At 43.6% G+C, this 15,491-nt stretch overlaps 1 protein-coding gene across 1 annotated transcript in view; it reads right to left on the reverse strand.

The window, feature by feature from the left end:
* TMEM87B (transmembrane protein 87B) overlaps positions 1–15,491 on the reverse strand; it is a 317,565-nt gene that overhangs the window by 115,146 nt on the left and 186,928 nt on the right. The window contains exon 12 of the mRNA XM_086927209.1: positions 7,948–8,041. Within this exon, the coding sequence (XP_086783335.1) occupies positions 7,948–8,041 (94 nt within the window). The remainder of the gene's footprint in view (positions 1–7,947; positions 8,042–15,491) is intronic.

Here is a 15,491-nt window from a genome sequence, read left to right on the forward strand (position 1 = left end):
ATAAAATTTTACTATTTCCATTCTTTCATCTCCTAAAAACCATTTCAGGTTTGGTCTAACCTTACAGCCACTATGACTAAAAATCATCACTTTGCTCTTCGAAATGTTTATCTTTAAAAAATAATCCTTAGTATACCTGACCAATTCCGTTAATCGCCTCTGGAGTCCAATTGGGGTTAGATCCATTAATATTGCATCGTCCGCATATAGCAGACAGCTTATTTTTAGATCACCCACCCCAAAGACGTTTCTACAAAACAAACTGCAAACATCCGGGCCCAACAATAGGTGGCAATCTATGCATAGTGTGCAATCTGCAGCTCATATGCCTCGAACATACAATTTAGACGCTTTAATTAAGAAATAGACAATGGGCATTTGTAATTCTATTAGAATTTAAGTATAGTTCCTGGAATGTAGCCTGAGAGTAACTAATTTGTTTCCTGTCAAGAGATTTTTATGCAGGACAAGCTTTTGGCTGCTCTACTGCTCACTATAAGGTGTCTAGTCTCAAAGATTGTAGTTAAAAACGTTCTCCAACGGTCCTTCCTACTACAGCATCAATTCTCAGAGTATGGAGACTCTAATGCCCTTAATACTTCACTAAATGTCAATTTAATTTATTCGGTAAAAATTGTTCACCATAAAAGAGTACATATGCACAATAAATATACAATTCCCCCGCTAAAAACAATGATAAAATATAGCAGCATAATTAATATAAACCTAAGATGAAGCATACTCAACAGACACTAGATTAAGAGAGGGTATCTTCAGTTACATACATCAATCAATAGGTAACCTAGAATACAACTTCAGTAACCGTGAGCGCATCAGCCAAACACTACTCAAAAATTTTGCCACCCCACATATCATGACAGTGGATGATGAATCGGTAGAGAGTACACGTAAGGCCAGACTATGACACCTCAACCCCAACTCCCTACATACAGGTTTCAGGCAGATTTTCCGGGCCACTTTGTAGGCGGGACAGGCAAAAAATAGGTGGGCCACAGTCTCCTTAGGTGCTGCACAGCCGGGGCACGAACGCAAGGGGGCACCAGATTTGGACCACCTCATGGTAAAATCATGCACCGGGAGGGTCCCGTACCTTACTTTTAAATATAGCGCTCTGTCTAGAGGTTTGGTTATCAGGTCAAGGAAAGGTTCCAATTTTCTCACCCATTTAAATTCCAAAAACCGATCAGTAAGTGAACCCCCAACCGATCCACATAATGCCTCGCCCTGTACCCAATCCCAGTATAGCTTCTTGATCACTAGCTTGGGCGGCGGCATTTGTGACTCCCATGCATCTCTTAGTCCAAGTTTGAAAACCAGGTCTCTCATATTGTTCAACCATCCAATTTTATTGCCAGTGTCGAGCAGTAGAAGGTCATCCAACCCTTCAGCATATTTAACAAGCTCCTCAGTCCTTCTTAAGCGGGCCCAGAAGAGCAATGGGCGTAGCCTCACTAGGTCCTTAAGGGCTCGTCTACCCAAGTCTAGTCGCAGGGGGATCAGCGGGGTAGAGGCGGGAAGAGCCACCACCTCCCTCAAGAACTTATTTTCTGCTATGGATAGTTCTGAAACATTTTCGAACCCCCAGAGCTCAGAGCCATATAATGCCGCCGGGAGTATCTGGCCCTCATAAATCGCCATGGCCGGGGAGACAGGTTTGCTAGTTGACTCACGAAGCTCCCTCAGAGTCACCCCAGATGCTCTTTTGTGACCGAGTAACATTTTGGCCAGATGGTCCTTCCAAGTCATTCGACTATTTATCCGAACTCCTAGATAGTCGAATGAGTCGACCATCTCCAGGGGGGCCCCATTAAGCGAAAAGTTATTTTTAAATCTTTTGGAAGGTGAGAATGCCATCAATTTAGTTTTCGAGGTGTTGATGATTAAGCCTCTGTTAGTGCAAAAGGAGCTAAATCGATTCAAGAGTTTTTGCAGACCCACTGGGGATTTGGAGATCAATAAGGTGTCGTCGGCGAAGAGTAGGGTGGGGATTCTTTCCCCCGCCAGGGATGGGGCATCCAACTCTTCCCCTTTCAGATGGTCCACCACTCCATTCACAAACAGGGAGAAAAGAGTCGGGCCATGACACAGCCCTGGCGTACTCCCCTCCTCACAGGGACCCTATCCGTTAACTGGCCCTGGGTACCCCACCTGATCCTCGCATAATTCCCCTCGTGGAGCTTTACAATTAAACTCAAGAGTCTGCCGGGGAATCCCATCCCTCCTAGGATCTCCCATAATTTAACCCGAGGGACCAGGTCAAAAGCTGTTTTAAGATCTATGAAGGCCATATATAAACTGCCTTTTTTGATGGTAACTGTCTTCCAATAGATAACAAAAAAGCGAAAGACCTGGTCCATCGTGCCTACCTTTCTTCGGAATCCTGCTTGGAAGTGGGAGAGGATGCTAGCCTCCTCCATCCAATCGCCAACCCTCGAGATAATGACCCTGCCAACCACTTTCTGGATTACATCTATCAGAATGATAGGTCTGCAATTGGCAGGGTCATCTCTTGCCCCCTTCTTGAACACTGTTACCACCTCAGCCCCCTTCCACGAATCTGGCACAGGGTGTCCCCTTACAATCAAGTTCATTATTGTGGCGATTAGGTTGGCCCAAGCCCGAGGTTCCGCATTCAAGAGGTCCCCAGGGATCCCATCCGGACCGGCCGCCTTCTTGGGGGTTAGGTGTCTAATAGCCACTACAACTTCAGAGGCCGTAAATGGGAGGTCGTCCACCCCTGTGGGATCCCCATCACCAGAGCTGGCTACCCCGGGGCTATTTATATCCTCATTACCGCCATATAAGGCTAAAAAGTGATTAAACCATTCCTGGCTAGTTATGTGAGCTGCTAATGGTTGCGATCTCCCTTGTCTAGCTCTGTTAATTAAATCCCAAAAAAGGTTCGGGTTCCTCCTACTCACGGCATTAGTTAGGTCTTGCCAATGCTGTTCCTCCCATTCGCGTTTAGCCAGTGCTAATACTTTCAAATAGTCCTTCCTAGCCGCTCTAACTAGTAAAGGATCCCTTGAAAGTAGGGCTTCTGTCAGATTTTTCCTTTTGCCCTTGCACTGGTCCGAATACCAAGGTTTACTTGAGATGGGGGGTGTGGTGTTTTTCCTATGGCTTTTCCCTTTGGAGGTAAAGAAGTGACTTACTTGCTCAATTGTGTGCTCTTCAAAATGTTTATCTTTAAAAAATAATCCTTAGTATACCTGACCAATTCCGTTAATCGCCTCTTGAGTCCAATTGGGGTTAGATCCATTAATATTGCATCGTCCGCATATAGCAGACAGCTTATTTTTAGATCACCCACCCCAAAGACTTTTCTACAAAACAAACTGCAAACATCCGGGCCCAACAATAGGTGGCAATCTATGCATAGTGTGCAATCTGCAGCTCATATGCCTCGAACATACAATTTAGATGCTTTAATTAAGAAATAGACAATGGGCCTTTGTAATTCTATTAGAATTTAAGTATAGTTCTTGGAATGTAGCCTGAGAGTAACTAATTTGTTTCCTGTCAAGAGATTTTTATGCAGGACAAGCCTTTGACTGCTCTACTGCTCACTATAAGGTGTCTAGTCTCAAAGATTGTAATTAAAAACTTTCTCCAACGGTCCTTCCTACTACAGCATCAATTCTCAGAGTATGGAGACTCTAATGCCCTTAATACTTCACTAAATGTCAATTCAATTTAAAATAAATGTAATTCAAATTCCATCAGTGGACAACAATGAACTTTATTTCAGTCACTTTGTAAGATTAACAACAAATGTACACAGACCATTTTGATTTCTAGTTTAAGGCAAACGTCATCTATTCTAGAACTTAGAACTCCAGTAGATGGTAAAAGTTCTGTTTTTTAATTTAGAATTGGTCAGTTGACCATCATCAGACGCCATGGACTCAACAGTCTATAATGCCGACGACACCCAACTGCTCCTCTCCCTCACCAACAAACCCACAACCTCCAGAAACAACCTCCACAGTGGAATGAAGGCCGTCACCACCTGGATGGAAGACAGCTGCCTCAAACTGAACTCAACTCAGACAAGACCGAAGTACGCATACTGGGACTCTTTCCCTTCAGCCTGGGACGACTCTTGCTGGCAAGCGTTTTTGGACCCTCTCCCAATCTGACGGGCCACACTTGTAACCTCGGCATCATACTGGAATCATCACTCACAATGAACTGTCAAATCAACACATTTTCCTCAGCCTGCTTCCACACACTCTGCCTATTTCAAAAGACACTCAGATGGGGCCCTACAGAATCCAGAAAGACCTTCAACCATGCACTCATCACCAGTAGACTCAACTACAGCAATGCACTGTATGCCATCGACACCCAGAAACAGCTAAAATAACTACAGAACATTCAAAACGCCGCAGCCAGTCTGGTCCTCTTTATCCCGCGCTGCAGCCACATCACACAGCACCTCCGACACATCCAATGGCTCCCAATCAACAATAGAATCACCTTCAAGCTTCTCACACATTCCTAAAAAAGCTCTCCACGACAAAGGACCAGCACACCTGAACCACTGCCTCGCATTCCACGTACCCGCCAGACAACTCCGTTCGGCCCAACTCTTCCTAGACTCAGTCTCCAGGATCCACAAGACCAGAAGCAATGGAAGTTCATTTTCCTACCTCTGCGCCAATACCTGCAACACCCTGCCCCTCCACCTCAAGCAATGCGCATCACTGATCCAATTCAAGAAGGACCTCAAGACCTGGCTCTTCGAAAGATCCGACACCCAGAGGGACCAGCAGCCCTCCCAAACCTAGTGCCTTGAGACCCTCATGGGTGAGTAGCCGCACTTTACAAACCACTGATTAAGTTGGCATTTCATGAACTAACATGCAAGTGGAATGGGTCTTTTTATGCTTTTACGTACTGTGGATTGTTTATATATATCAAAGAGTAACATCAGGTTATATTATGTTTGTTTGCCATTGAATTATGACTGAAAGAGGCAGTGGAATTGTGTCAATGATGGGAGATAACGTTTGAGTTACATTTATCTAGGCTATATAACTGGAATGATATTGTACCTTTTAAACAAAGCAAACAATTAGTATTATTTTTCAAGGCAGAGTCTAAGACAATAGTGCTAACCTATGAATCACTACAGAAGACACTGTTTACTTTCATTTTCTGCAGTTTCTGTGGTTTTTAAAAGCAAGGTCTCAATCAATGATCTATTTGCATAGATTGATCTTTTAGGTGGTGTGTTCGTTCACACTTTTTGAACATACAATTACATTTTAAAACGTGTGTGTAAGCATTTAAATGTCTATACTATCATCTGGTCTCACTATACAGTATGCACTAGAGTGAATGTCTTGGCAGCAAATGAAAGCTTCAATGATTTTTATAAATATGCCCTGCAATGATTTTTATTTTTTTTTTAAATTTTTGGAAAACCTTTATTGCACAGTAGCAGAAAACAAATACGGGCCTACAACCATCCGGCCGCCCTCGACATCTTTTTAAAGCACAGTAGCAGGCAATACGGCAACTCAGTAGCACCTTAAAGTAGAATGCAAGCAAATTGGGTTACACTGGAAATACGTGCACTACCGAGAAGAAGGAGAATTTAAGGTTTAATTTTACAGTTTTCGTAAAGCGTAATAAAGTATTAAATGTTAGAAAGGATCAAAGTTCAAACAATCCGTCCAAAAACGGACTTGGGTGACGTCTAGCAAAGAAAAAGCAAGCAATAATACAGAACCAAAATGGCGGCACCATGACCTCATAAAAGGAGCGATAATCACAGAACATGTTGCGTGCCAGACGCCACCCACCCCACCTCGACACAGTCCATTGACCCAGGGAAAAAGGAGAAAGGAAAGGAATCGGAGAGAAAAAGAGAAAAAATTAAGGCCCATAGAAACTGAAACTGACAAAAAGAAAATCCCCCCCCCCCCCCCACCCCCCACGCATGCAGAGGCTACGGCCTACCCACCCCCTAGCAGTGTGTCTGTCGCCCAAAAAAGAGTACCCGAAATAAAGAAAGAAAAGAAAGGAGGAAAAAGATGTACCTGTGAAACCGGAGGAGGGCCAAACTTGTGTGTCCAAAAACAACCAAACTGTATCTACCGCCACCCCACCCCCGACCCCAAGCGAAAACAGACCCAACGTCCGGCTCTCCCGTCTACCCATCACAATCCCGGAAAATCAGTCCACTAGAAGGAAACAAGAAAGAAAAAACATAGTCACCCTTGTCCCTTTCGGTCCAATGCGCCAATAAGGTATAGGATCAAAGCAGCCGTCCGGAGTAGAGCAGGCAGTCTCAGGAACCGCCACGGGACAAGGCGCTTGCCACCAATGGCTGACCAATCCAATGCCATGCGATCCAAAAATGTACAAAGAGAAGTAGTGCAATGCAGCGAATCTCCAAAGGCAAACCACCGAGGCATCAGCGACATGTCCAAGCCACAGTAGCAAGTGCCGCGAGCAGTTACCAAAGAGGGTCCAGAACATGGCGCCCAGTGGCAACTCTCCAGCCGATGTGATAGTCCAGGAGTCCCATACCGTTCCACAGCTACTGCAGACAGGGTCGCGGCGGTCACCAGTTCTAGTTCCACTGACACCCCCATGTACCTCCAACTAGGCAGCTCACCACAATCGAGCCCAAGGTGTGGCGAAGCGCCCCGCAGATGGACGCTAGCTCGATCAACAGGGGATAGCGCGGGCAAAATGGCATCCAGTCGGCTCCCCAGATCCCAGGCTTTGGCACGCATACCAGCTCGCAAGGTAGCCAGGGCGCCGAGAATATCTCCGATTCTCAGGGGCGGCTCAGGAGAGGAGGACGTTGCATCTCCATGTGCTCGTAGTTGTATGGCAGTCCTCGAGCCCCTCTACCGACATCCCTTTCCAGCAGCACGTCATTCCTTCGGCGCCCCGACAAGCACGGCCAGGTCTCGGGGACAGGGGCTTCACACTCCTTAATGGCGTTACACACGGTTGCAGTGCAGGATTAGCAGTCATGAGCACCCTCGGCAGCAGGTCGGGCCGTCAGTAGCAAGCACGGAGCGCTCGGCTCAAAATGGCCCCCGTGAAATCATCGGAAAGTGAAAGCTTGCAGAGACATCAAGGGGAAGGGATACAAAAGTATCGCTGATAGCCGCGGTTTCAAGTCAACGCGGAGATGAAGGAGAGCAAATGCCACACTGTTGCGGAGAACTCGTTACAGCAGCCGTTCGCCGCCGGCCGACTCCGACCTGCCGTCTATGGCCGCTGTTCACCTAGCCGGGGCCAGCCTCCCTTGAGAACAAAGACCTGGTTGCCGTCCTGAAACGCCGAGAAGAAGACAGGGACGTTTCACCACTACTGCCGCATGGAGCACGACGGGGAGCACACCGTCGGATGCAGCGTCGCTTCCCGAGTCCGAAACCACGATAAGAACTCAGGAGAAATTGCAGGATATTTGGCGGCACGGAAGGAAAGCGAACGGACCAGCGGAGCCGAGGGTTTAGGCGGCCATCATGGTCGCAGGCTAGGCTCCTCCCCCTGCCCTGATTAATCTATTTGTTTCTAGTATAAAGACCAGAGTGGCATTTCCTTTAGCCCCTTAAGTGCTGCGTCGGTGCATTGGCCGACGGCAGCACTACCTCCCCAGTGCTGCGCACGACCATTGGACGTCCATTCAGCACTAGTTCCAATGGACAGCGCAGCACTGGGGAGGGATGTTTACTATCATCTATGAGGTTAATGTCTGATTTGTCCTAAAGGGCTCAGTCTGTTTTTACATAGCAATGATTTTAATTAATCAAATAAAATTATTAAACAGTGGAATAACTAAACATACATGGCTATGATATTTTTGCATGAACTTTTACCACGTGAGGATGGGAAACAGAACGTAACATACACCACAATAAATAGCCAAATAAAGGCAAAATGGTAAATGTTTACCCCAATAATTCTCAGGACTCCTTCCAACGATGCAAAGATGAGGTAGATAATGCCCAGCCCAACTACACGGTGCATTACTGTGCCCAAACGAGGCCTGGTGTGATGAGAACATCAGGAGGTGGAGAAGAAGCATTAGTAACAACCACAAATACAAAACATGCTTACTGACAAGCAAGACTATAAAAAGGAACACATGGGGAAGTGCCAAATGCTTACCTCCTTGATTAAATTTAGTTTTGAAATGCTTACTAAACAGACATTTTTTATTCTAAAATTATTACTTGAAAGTTGAGAAACATTTAAAATACCTATGTATATAAATTATATGAAAACATTAGGAATGAAGAGGAAACAAAGAAATTGAGAGAAAAGATTCATGGAATAAATAAAGAATATTAAACAAACAACTCCACTGAATTCTTATTGAACTAGCTGTGTAAATGTCTGAAATTACTGTTGTTATTTGAGCTATAACGATATTCAGGAGTGCTGGACCAATGTATGTTGCCTTGTGTAATATGTATATGCCACCTGCCTATTGTGATGACATTTACCTACATTCTTTATATCAATACATGGCCAAAACCAAATACACCTGTCTAAAGAAGGACAATGTTATAACAAAATTTGCTTGCTTGATGTGTAATTTTGAAGTTGGCTTGAAACTTGTGGAGATCCCTCCATGAACATCTAATCCTTCAGTTTCATTAAACTCTTTCTTTTTTTAATGAAATGTCCAATAAATTGACAATGATTCTTGGTTTCACATCACATACAGTGTATAGTATTAATAAAGATGAATTCTAGGTATAAGGTGGATTAGGGACAGATTAAAAAACCAGCTAAGGCAAGACGGTACTGTGTTAATGCAGAAAGTACAACTAAGTAAGAAATTTCAATTTCAATGTACGAGTGGTGGTTACAATATTCATTTTATTTATTCCAATAGTAATTCCAGCAGAACATCTGCCATTGAGATTTCAAAGTAAGTCTTTCTTAGGGTTCAATACATCGTGTAAACTGCAATGAATACCAATTTCATCGGAGCATTAAATCAAGGTTGTCTAATTCTTTGAACTCCCCAATTTATTTACCTTCACATAAAAAGTGACACTATGTCTTTAATTTGTTTGCCTTGTTGACTATGTTGTACATTGTTTGTTTCTATTCAGGAAGTGTAAATGCTTAAATATTACTGCAAGCTTAAAGTTTCAAGTTTTTTTTTATTTGCATAGTTAATTAATTTCATTTAAAATCAGAATATACATATAAAACTCCATACTTCATATATCTTATGTTTATAATTCTTTCTAAAACTGTGCTATAAATAAACGAGAGGACACAAAATTTCCCAGCCACATTATTTTCGACTTTGCACATATTGTTTAGAAGCTGAGGTACTTCTTTCCAGTCAGTGATTTTTCTTTATTGACTGTAACAAAGTTCTTCAACGTGCATAGAAGTGCTTTCGGCTTGAGTAAAGGACATTTGTGCCAAACAGAGAGCATTCTGTTCAGGACTTCATATTAAGGGTTGCAACTGTTTATAACCAACTGAAATCATTGCCAGCTGTTGTACTGGCAGTTCATTTTGGTATAACCTCAGCAACTATACTGGCTAACAGCACGGTTGTAGTTCATTAGAAGCAAACAATACTTAATTCCTGTCCTTACTTCCTTTCCCTAGTTATACCCATATTCAGTGAGAAGGTTTATAAAAGGACCTCTTCAAGCCTCCTTGTGGTCTTGCATTTATTCCATACGACTAGGTTGTTTAGTAACTACGTTCCTGCCATTTTCTTTTCGCAAAGCCTCAGAAATTTTACTAAGCAGTAATTCAATTGTGGGTCGTTAGATGCAAAACATGCCAGCACTCCCTGCCTCCTGGTGCGTACCCCTCGCTGAATAAATGGATGTTTTAACATAAAGTTATGTAGAAGAACATAGTAAATGCCTCAGATCTTCTGGCGCTGAACCACATAGGCGGCACGTAAAGCCCGCTTTCTTATTTTGCCAGGGTGGAAGCTGTTGTATGCAGGGTAACAGACCAAGTCTATACTATAAGAAACTGTTTTTTTTTTATAGTTTTAGCATAGCCCAGGGTAAAGTAATTTTGAGTGACTGGCTCCGTACAGGTATTCAGAGTCATCCATCAGTGAGCCCTTCCAGAGAGAGATGCCTTGTCCTCCAACCACGAGAGATATTACTTACAAAATGGCACTCTGTGTTTTGGCCAAGGCCATGTAGCAGCAAAACGTGTTATAGTTTTTGTTGCAAATAAATGAATTTCAATTCACCCCCCTACCCCCCCCCCCCGCTTGAAAATTAAAAATGGGTCCAAAAACAATGATTTCCCATATGAAAGTTTGCTCTCAGATACAGAAAAAACAGTGGAATAGAATTACACCAATTTTGGCAAAGCAGTTAGAATTTTACTCTCACAGCAAACCTTTTCTGATTTGTCGTATATCTGTTCAGTTGATATAGATGATTTAAACTGGTGATCCAGATAGGTATGAAGGGGCTAAAAAAACAAGTAGGTCATGCGGTACCAAACATTTTAAAAATAGGGCCTTGTGATTACCTGAGGAAGCTGTATCCCCTATAAGCTGTTTTAGTACTGGTACAGAGTAATCGGATTGGCTGGCCGCATCTTAGAAAAAAATTTTGCAATCACCATTCCAGAACTCTGGGATTTGGCCCCAGTGTTCGGAAATTGTGTTGTTTTTAATTATAAAAAGTTCAAGCGGGCACAGTAGGGACACAATTAACCTCCATACATTTCTAACGAGGACCCACTCATAGGTAAACATTTGAAAAAGAAAAATTCGGCCACGGGTACCACAGTAATTGGTTTAAAAACATGGCTTTACCGTGAGGTCCTGAGGTACTCCTTCAGGATCTGCTGCTTTGTACAATATGAGGAAGGTTGTTATGGGGGGGATTTTACTGCATTCCTGAAAAATCCAATTTAACCTGTCATTAGGGATATATCTGGGGTAAGGAGAAGTAATTGGCAGGGGCACAAGCTACAGCGAGCTCAGTAAACCGTAACTTATCAATTTCAAATTCATTTTTTTACTATATGTATGTGTGTGGATTCCTCTCAGAGAGAGACAATTAGCAGTACTTGCTTTCAGCTTGAATTTATCATCCCTTTAATACAGTTACACTTTAATTCAATGTGTATGCAACAGCAAACATTGATAATGCTCAGCAAGATGACACTGCATCCTTGGAGTATGCATACATTTAAGTACTTTCCACCACTCTCACACACAGTCTTCTCTCTTCCTCACTATTTACCTCTTCCTTTTTTTAATCCTTGTACTATCTTAGAACTACTTGAAAGAGCAGTTTATTGGTCCTTATTCTGCGCTTATCTGACAGCTCATGATGGGAAATTTGGTTAATGCTTGATCCAGCTTTCATACTATATTGGAATTCTCAATAAAGAACTGTTCAGCAAAAAACGGAGTGTGAGGACGAGGTCTTGCACCAAAAATAGAATACATCAAAGAAAGTGACAGTAGCATGAGGATTACTCAAGTTTAGACACTGCTCACTGCAACCATGGCATGCAGCCATCTCTTCAATCTTAAGGGTGATTACCAGCATTTGTGGTAGAAAAAAGTGCTGTAAGAAAATGTATTGCTAGATAGAGACTAGTCCATAAACTTCTTAAACTATTCTTAGCTTAAAATGTCCATCTTAAATTAATTGTCACATTCAAGAATGTCGGTTTGAAGGGCATATCAGATAGCAAACAATGAGAAACTGTACTCTTACGGAATCCGAATTAAAAAGCACATTTACATTTCCAAACTGTGCTTGTAGTCAGCAAGATACTTTTTCTTGTGATAAGAGAAATTTGTTCATTACATTTTTGCAAACTCCTCATAACAGTTTTGATATTACTTTCATTTTTTTTTAATCTTTTTTTTATTAAGATTTTTGTGTTACAGCACAGCACAGGTAAAATTACCATACATTATATACATTCCTTCCGCACAATTAGACATCAAAAAGTACCCTATTGAGAAATACCCAAATAAGAAGGGCACCATATAGAAAACGATAAAGAAAAAATAGAAAAAATATATAAGAGGAGAAAAAAAATCACGCCTAAAGTGTATTTTTAAGGCCCTCTTTCCACTCCTCAATGAGTCTCCAAATTCTCCTCCCAAGCAGTTTACCCTTTCTGCCTTTCCTTGCATAAATTCCATTCTCTAGGTTATTGGCAGCAAGCAACCTGGCTAAACACTGATGTAGCGTAGGGGGCACTTTGTTTAGCCATGCCTTAGCAATACACATCCGCAAGACAGACATGGCCATAAATAAAAATTCCTCATGGGGGCCTTCAGAGCCTACATTAACCCCAAATATGATCCAAACTGATGAGGGAGTAGTTTTTATCCCCAAGGACCTATCAAGAAACAACTCAACTGCTCTATGAAGTGTGTTCAACTGCGGGCAAGTACCAAAATATGGATTATATCTGCCTCCATGGAATCACAGCGAGGGCAAGTAGTACCCGAGGTACCCCCCCCCCACTGAGCTATCTTTGCAGGAGTCGGATATAGAGAATATATCGTCTTATAGTGCTGTGCCTGCTGTGCGGCTGAGCAGAGTAGTGTCCGTCCCAGGTCTAGTGAATCCTGAAAACAATCCTGATCAGTACCTAGTTTATCTGCCCATTTTATGCCAAATTTCCCTAGATCATCTGGCTTAGCTGCAATAAGTTCTGCATAAAATCTACGAATAGTACAGTCTCCCCCGCTTTCAATAATATCCAAGATTTTATCATTACTGAACCCTAAAGGCCCACCGTGTTTATTGGAAATGAAACGTACCTGCAAATATTTAATAAAACACCTCCTATCAATACCATAAACAGCCTGTAGTTCACAGAACTGAAGTACCTCGCTGGGGCCCATAAGGTCACCTAATTTCTGGATTCCATGTTCCCCCCCATTTCCACCATCACTGGATCCCTAAACATCTCCCCTGGAAGAGATGCATTCTTAAGCATGCGATTATAACTGTTAAATCTTCTGAGGCCAAACTTATTTGAGAAGGCTGCCAATATCTTATACACCGCCTGCATTGTCTTGAACCTTGTTCTTTTATAATAACTAAAATCCTTGCAATTAAAAAAGCAATTCCTCGCTTCTGTCCCTAACACCATAGCATATACATTAGTGAAGCTAGATCGATCTTCCGAATCTCTTTGCTCCTCCCAGTAGCCCCTGCATGTACTGAAGTGCCACTGCCCAGTAATACATTCTAAAATCCGGAGGCCCCCATCCCCCCTCTTTCCCTGGGAAGGGTAATGTATCAATATGCCCTCCTTGTTTTGCCATGGGCCCATATAAATATGTTCAAAATATGTTCTAATGCCCGAAACCATTTGGCCTAAAACAAAAAAAAAGTTGAATCGCCCTGAACAAGTAAAGAAATTTAGGCAAAATGATCATCTTTATCACATTTGTACGGCCCACTAATGACAACTGAAGATTATGTATCCTGTTAAGATCCCCTTTCACTTCATTGATCAATGGCTCAATATTCTGGTCTACTGACTGCCCAAATCTGCTGAAATCCTAATCCCTAGATAGATGACCGACCTTCACACCCACCTAAGGGTGCTGGTGATGTTAGAGGGCTCTATATTGAACTGCTGACTCTCGAATTGTGTATTTGACCGCTACCTGCAATTTTAACATAGTTTACTCGTGATTTGAAAAATTTGTCATTTGCTCATTTTAATTGACTTTTTGTTGTACAGGATGATCCACATTTCTCCGTAGCGCTCATAAAGCCTACCTTGACCTGATTATCGACGTCCTCGCTTGCCAGCCGATTTAGGTGCTGGGGCGATAGACGGCCGCCATCTTGGAGGTAGGCAGGTCAGCGCTCTAGTCGCTGGCTGCCTCCTTCCCTCCCAGAAAGGCTTAAAAACGCTGGGGAATCAAGCCACACCGACCTAAGGGTGCTGGTGATGTTAGAGGGCTCTATATTGAACTGCTGACTCTCGAATTGTGTATTTGACCGCTACCTGCAATTTTAACATAGTTTACTCGTGATTTGAAAAATTTGTCATTTGCTCATTTTAATTGACTTTTTGTTGTACAAGATGATCCACATTTCTCCGTAGCGCTCATAAAGCCTACCTTGACCTGATTATCGACGTCCTCGCTTGCCAGCCGATTTAGGTGCTGGGGCGATAGACGGCCGCCATCTTGGAGGTAGGCAGGTCAGCGCTCTAGTCGCTGGCTGCCTCCTTCCCTCCCAGAAAGGCTTAAAAACGCTGGGGAATCAAGCCACACCGACCTAAGGGTGCTGGTGATGTTAGAGGGCTCTATATTGAACTGCTGACTCTCGAATTGTGTATTTGACCGCTACCTGCAATTTTAACATAGTTTACTCGTGATTTGAAAAATTTGTCATTTGCTCATTTTAATTGACTTTTTGTTGTACAGGATGATCCACATTTCTCCGTAGCGCTCATAAAGCCTACCTTGACCTGATTATCGACGTCCTCGCTTGCCAGCCGATTTAGGTGCTGGGGCGATAGACGGCCGCCATCTTGGAGGTAGGCAGGTCAGCGCTCTAGTCGCTGGCTGCCTCCTTCCCTCCCAGAAAGGCTTAAAAACGCTGGGGAATCAAGCCACACCGACCTAAGGGTGCTGGTGATGTTAGAGGGCTCTATATTGAACTGCTGACTCTCGAATTGTGTATTTGACCGCTACCTGCAATTTTAACATAGTTTACTCGTGATTTGAAAAATTTGTCATTTGCTCATTTTAATTGACTTTTTGTTGTACAGGATGATCCACATTTCTCCGTAGCGCTCATAAAGCCTACCTTGACCTGATTATCGACGTCCTCGCTTGCCAGCCGATTTAGGTGCTGGGGCGATAGACGGCCGCCATCTTGGAGGTAGGCAGGTCAGCGCTCTAGTCGCTGGCTGCCTCCTTCCCTCGTCTACCTCCTACACTGCCTATAAATGTGCATTATCACCAGACGGCGCAGCGGGCTGGCGCAGCGGGCGCGCCGGCAGCGCGCCGAAGTCGCGCCTAAGTCCAGCCCGTCTGCGCCCGTCCGCGCTTGGCCCGCGCTGAGTGCCAGTCCCTCCGCCTCTACATCGAGACTGATCTATTCGCCGGCATTTCTTACGGCACTACGGCCACCTAGCAGTAAATGTTGTCACAGATATGATCCAGGTACCTACTCCAATGTTCCTTTTTCCCTCTACTGCTCACACTGTACCTTTTCTATGAATATTGTGAACACCGGGATTATGGCTCCCACCTATCCGTCCTTTCCTAATGCCACCTTCATCCTGGCACTTATTAATGCGCGTTCTATGTGCAGACACAGGCAAGAAATCGCCGATCTTATACTAGACTCCCACCTAGATCTGCTGTTCATAACTGAAACCTGGCTGGATGGCGCATCAGACCCTGACTTAGTCATAGCGGTCCCCAGAGGTTTCACGATATATAGGCAGGACAGAATAGGCCAGAGAGGAGGCGGGGTTGC

The sequence above is a fragment of the Lissotriton vulgaris genome, chromosome 6 (assembly GCF_964263255.1).
Source record: "Lissotriton vulgaris chromosome 6, aLisVul1.2, whole genome shotgun sequence".
Lineage (NCBI taxonomy): Eukaryota > Metazoa > Chordata > Amphibia > Caudata > Salamandridae > Lissotriton > Lissotriton vulgaris.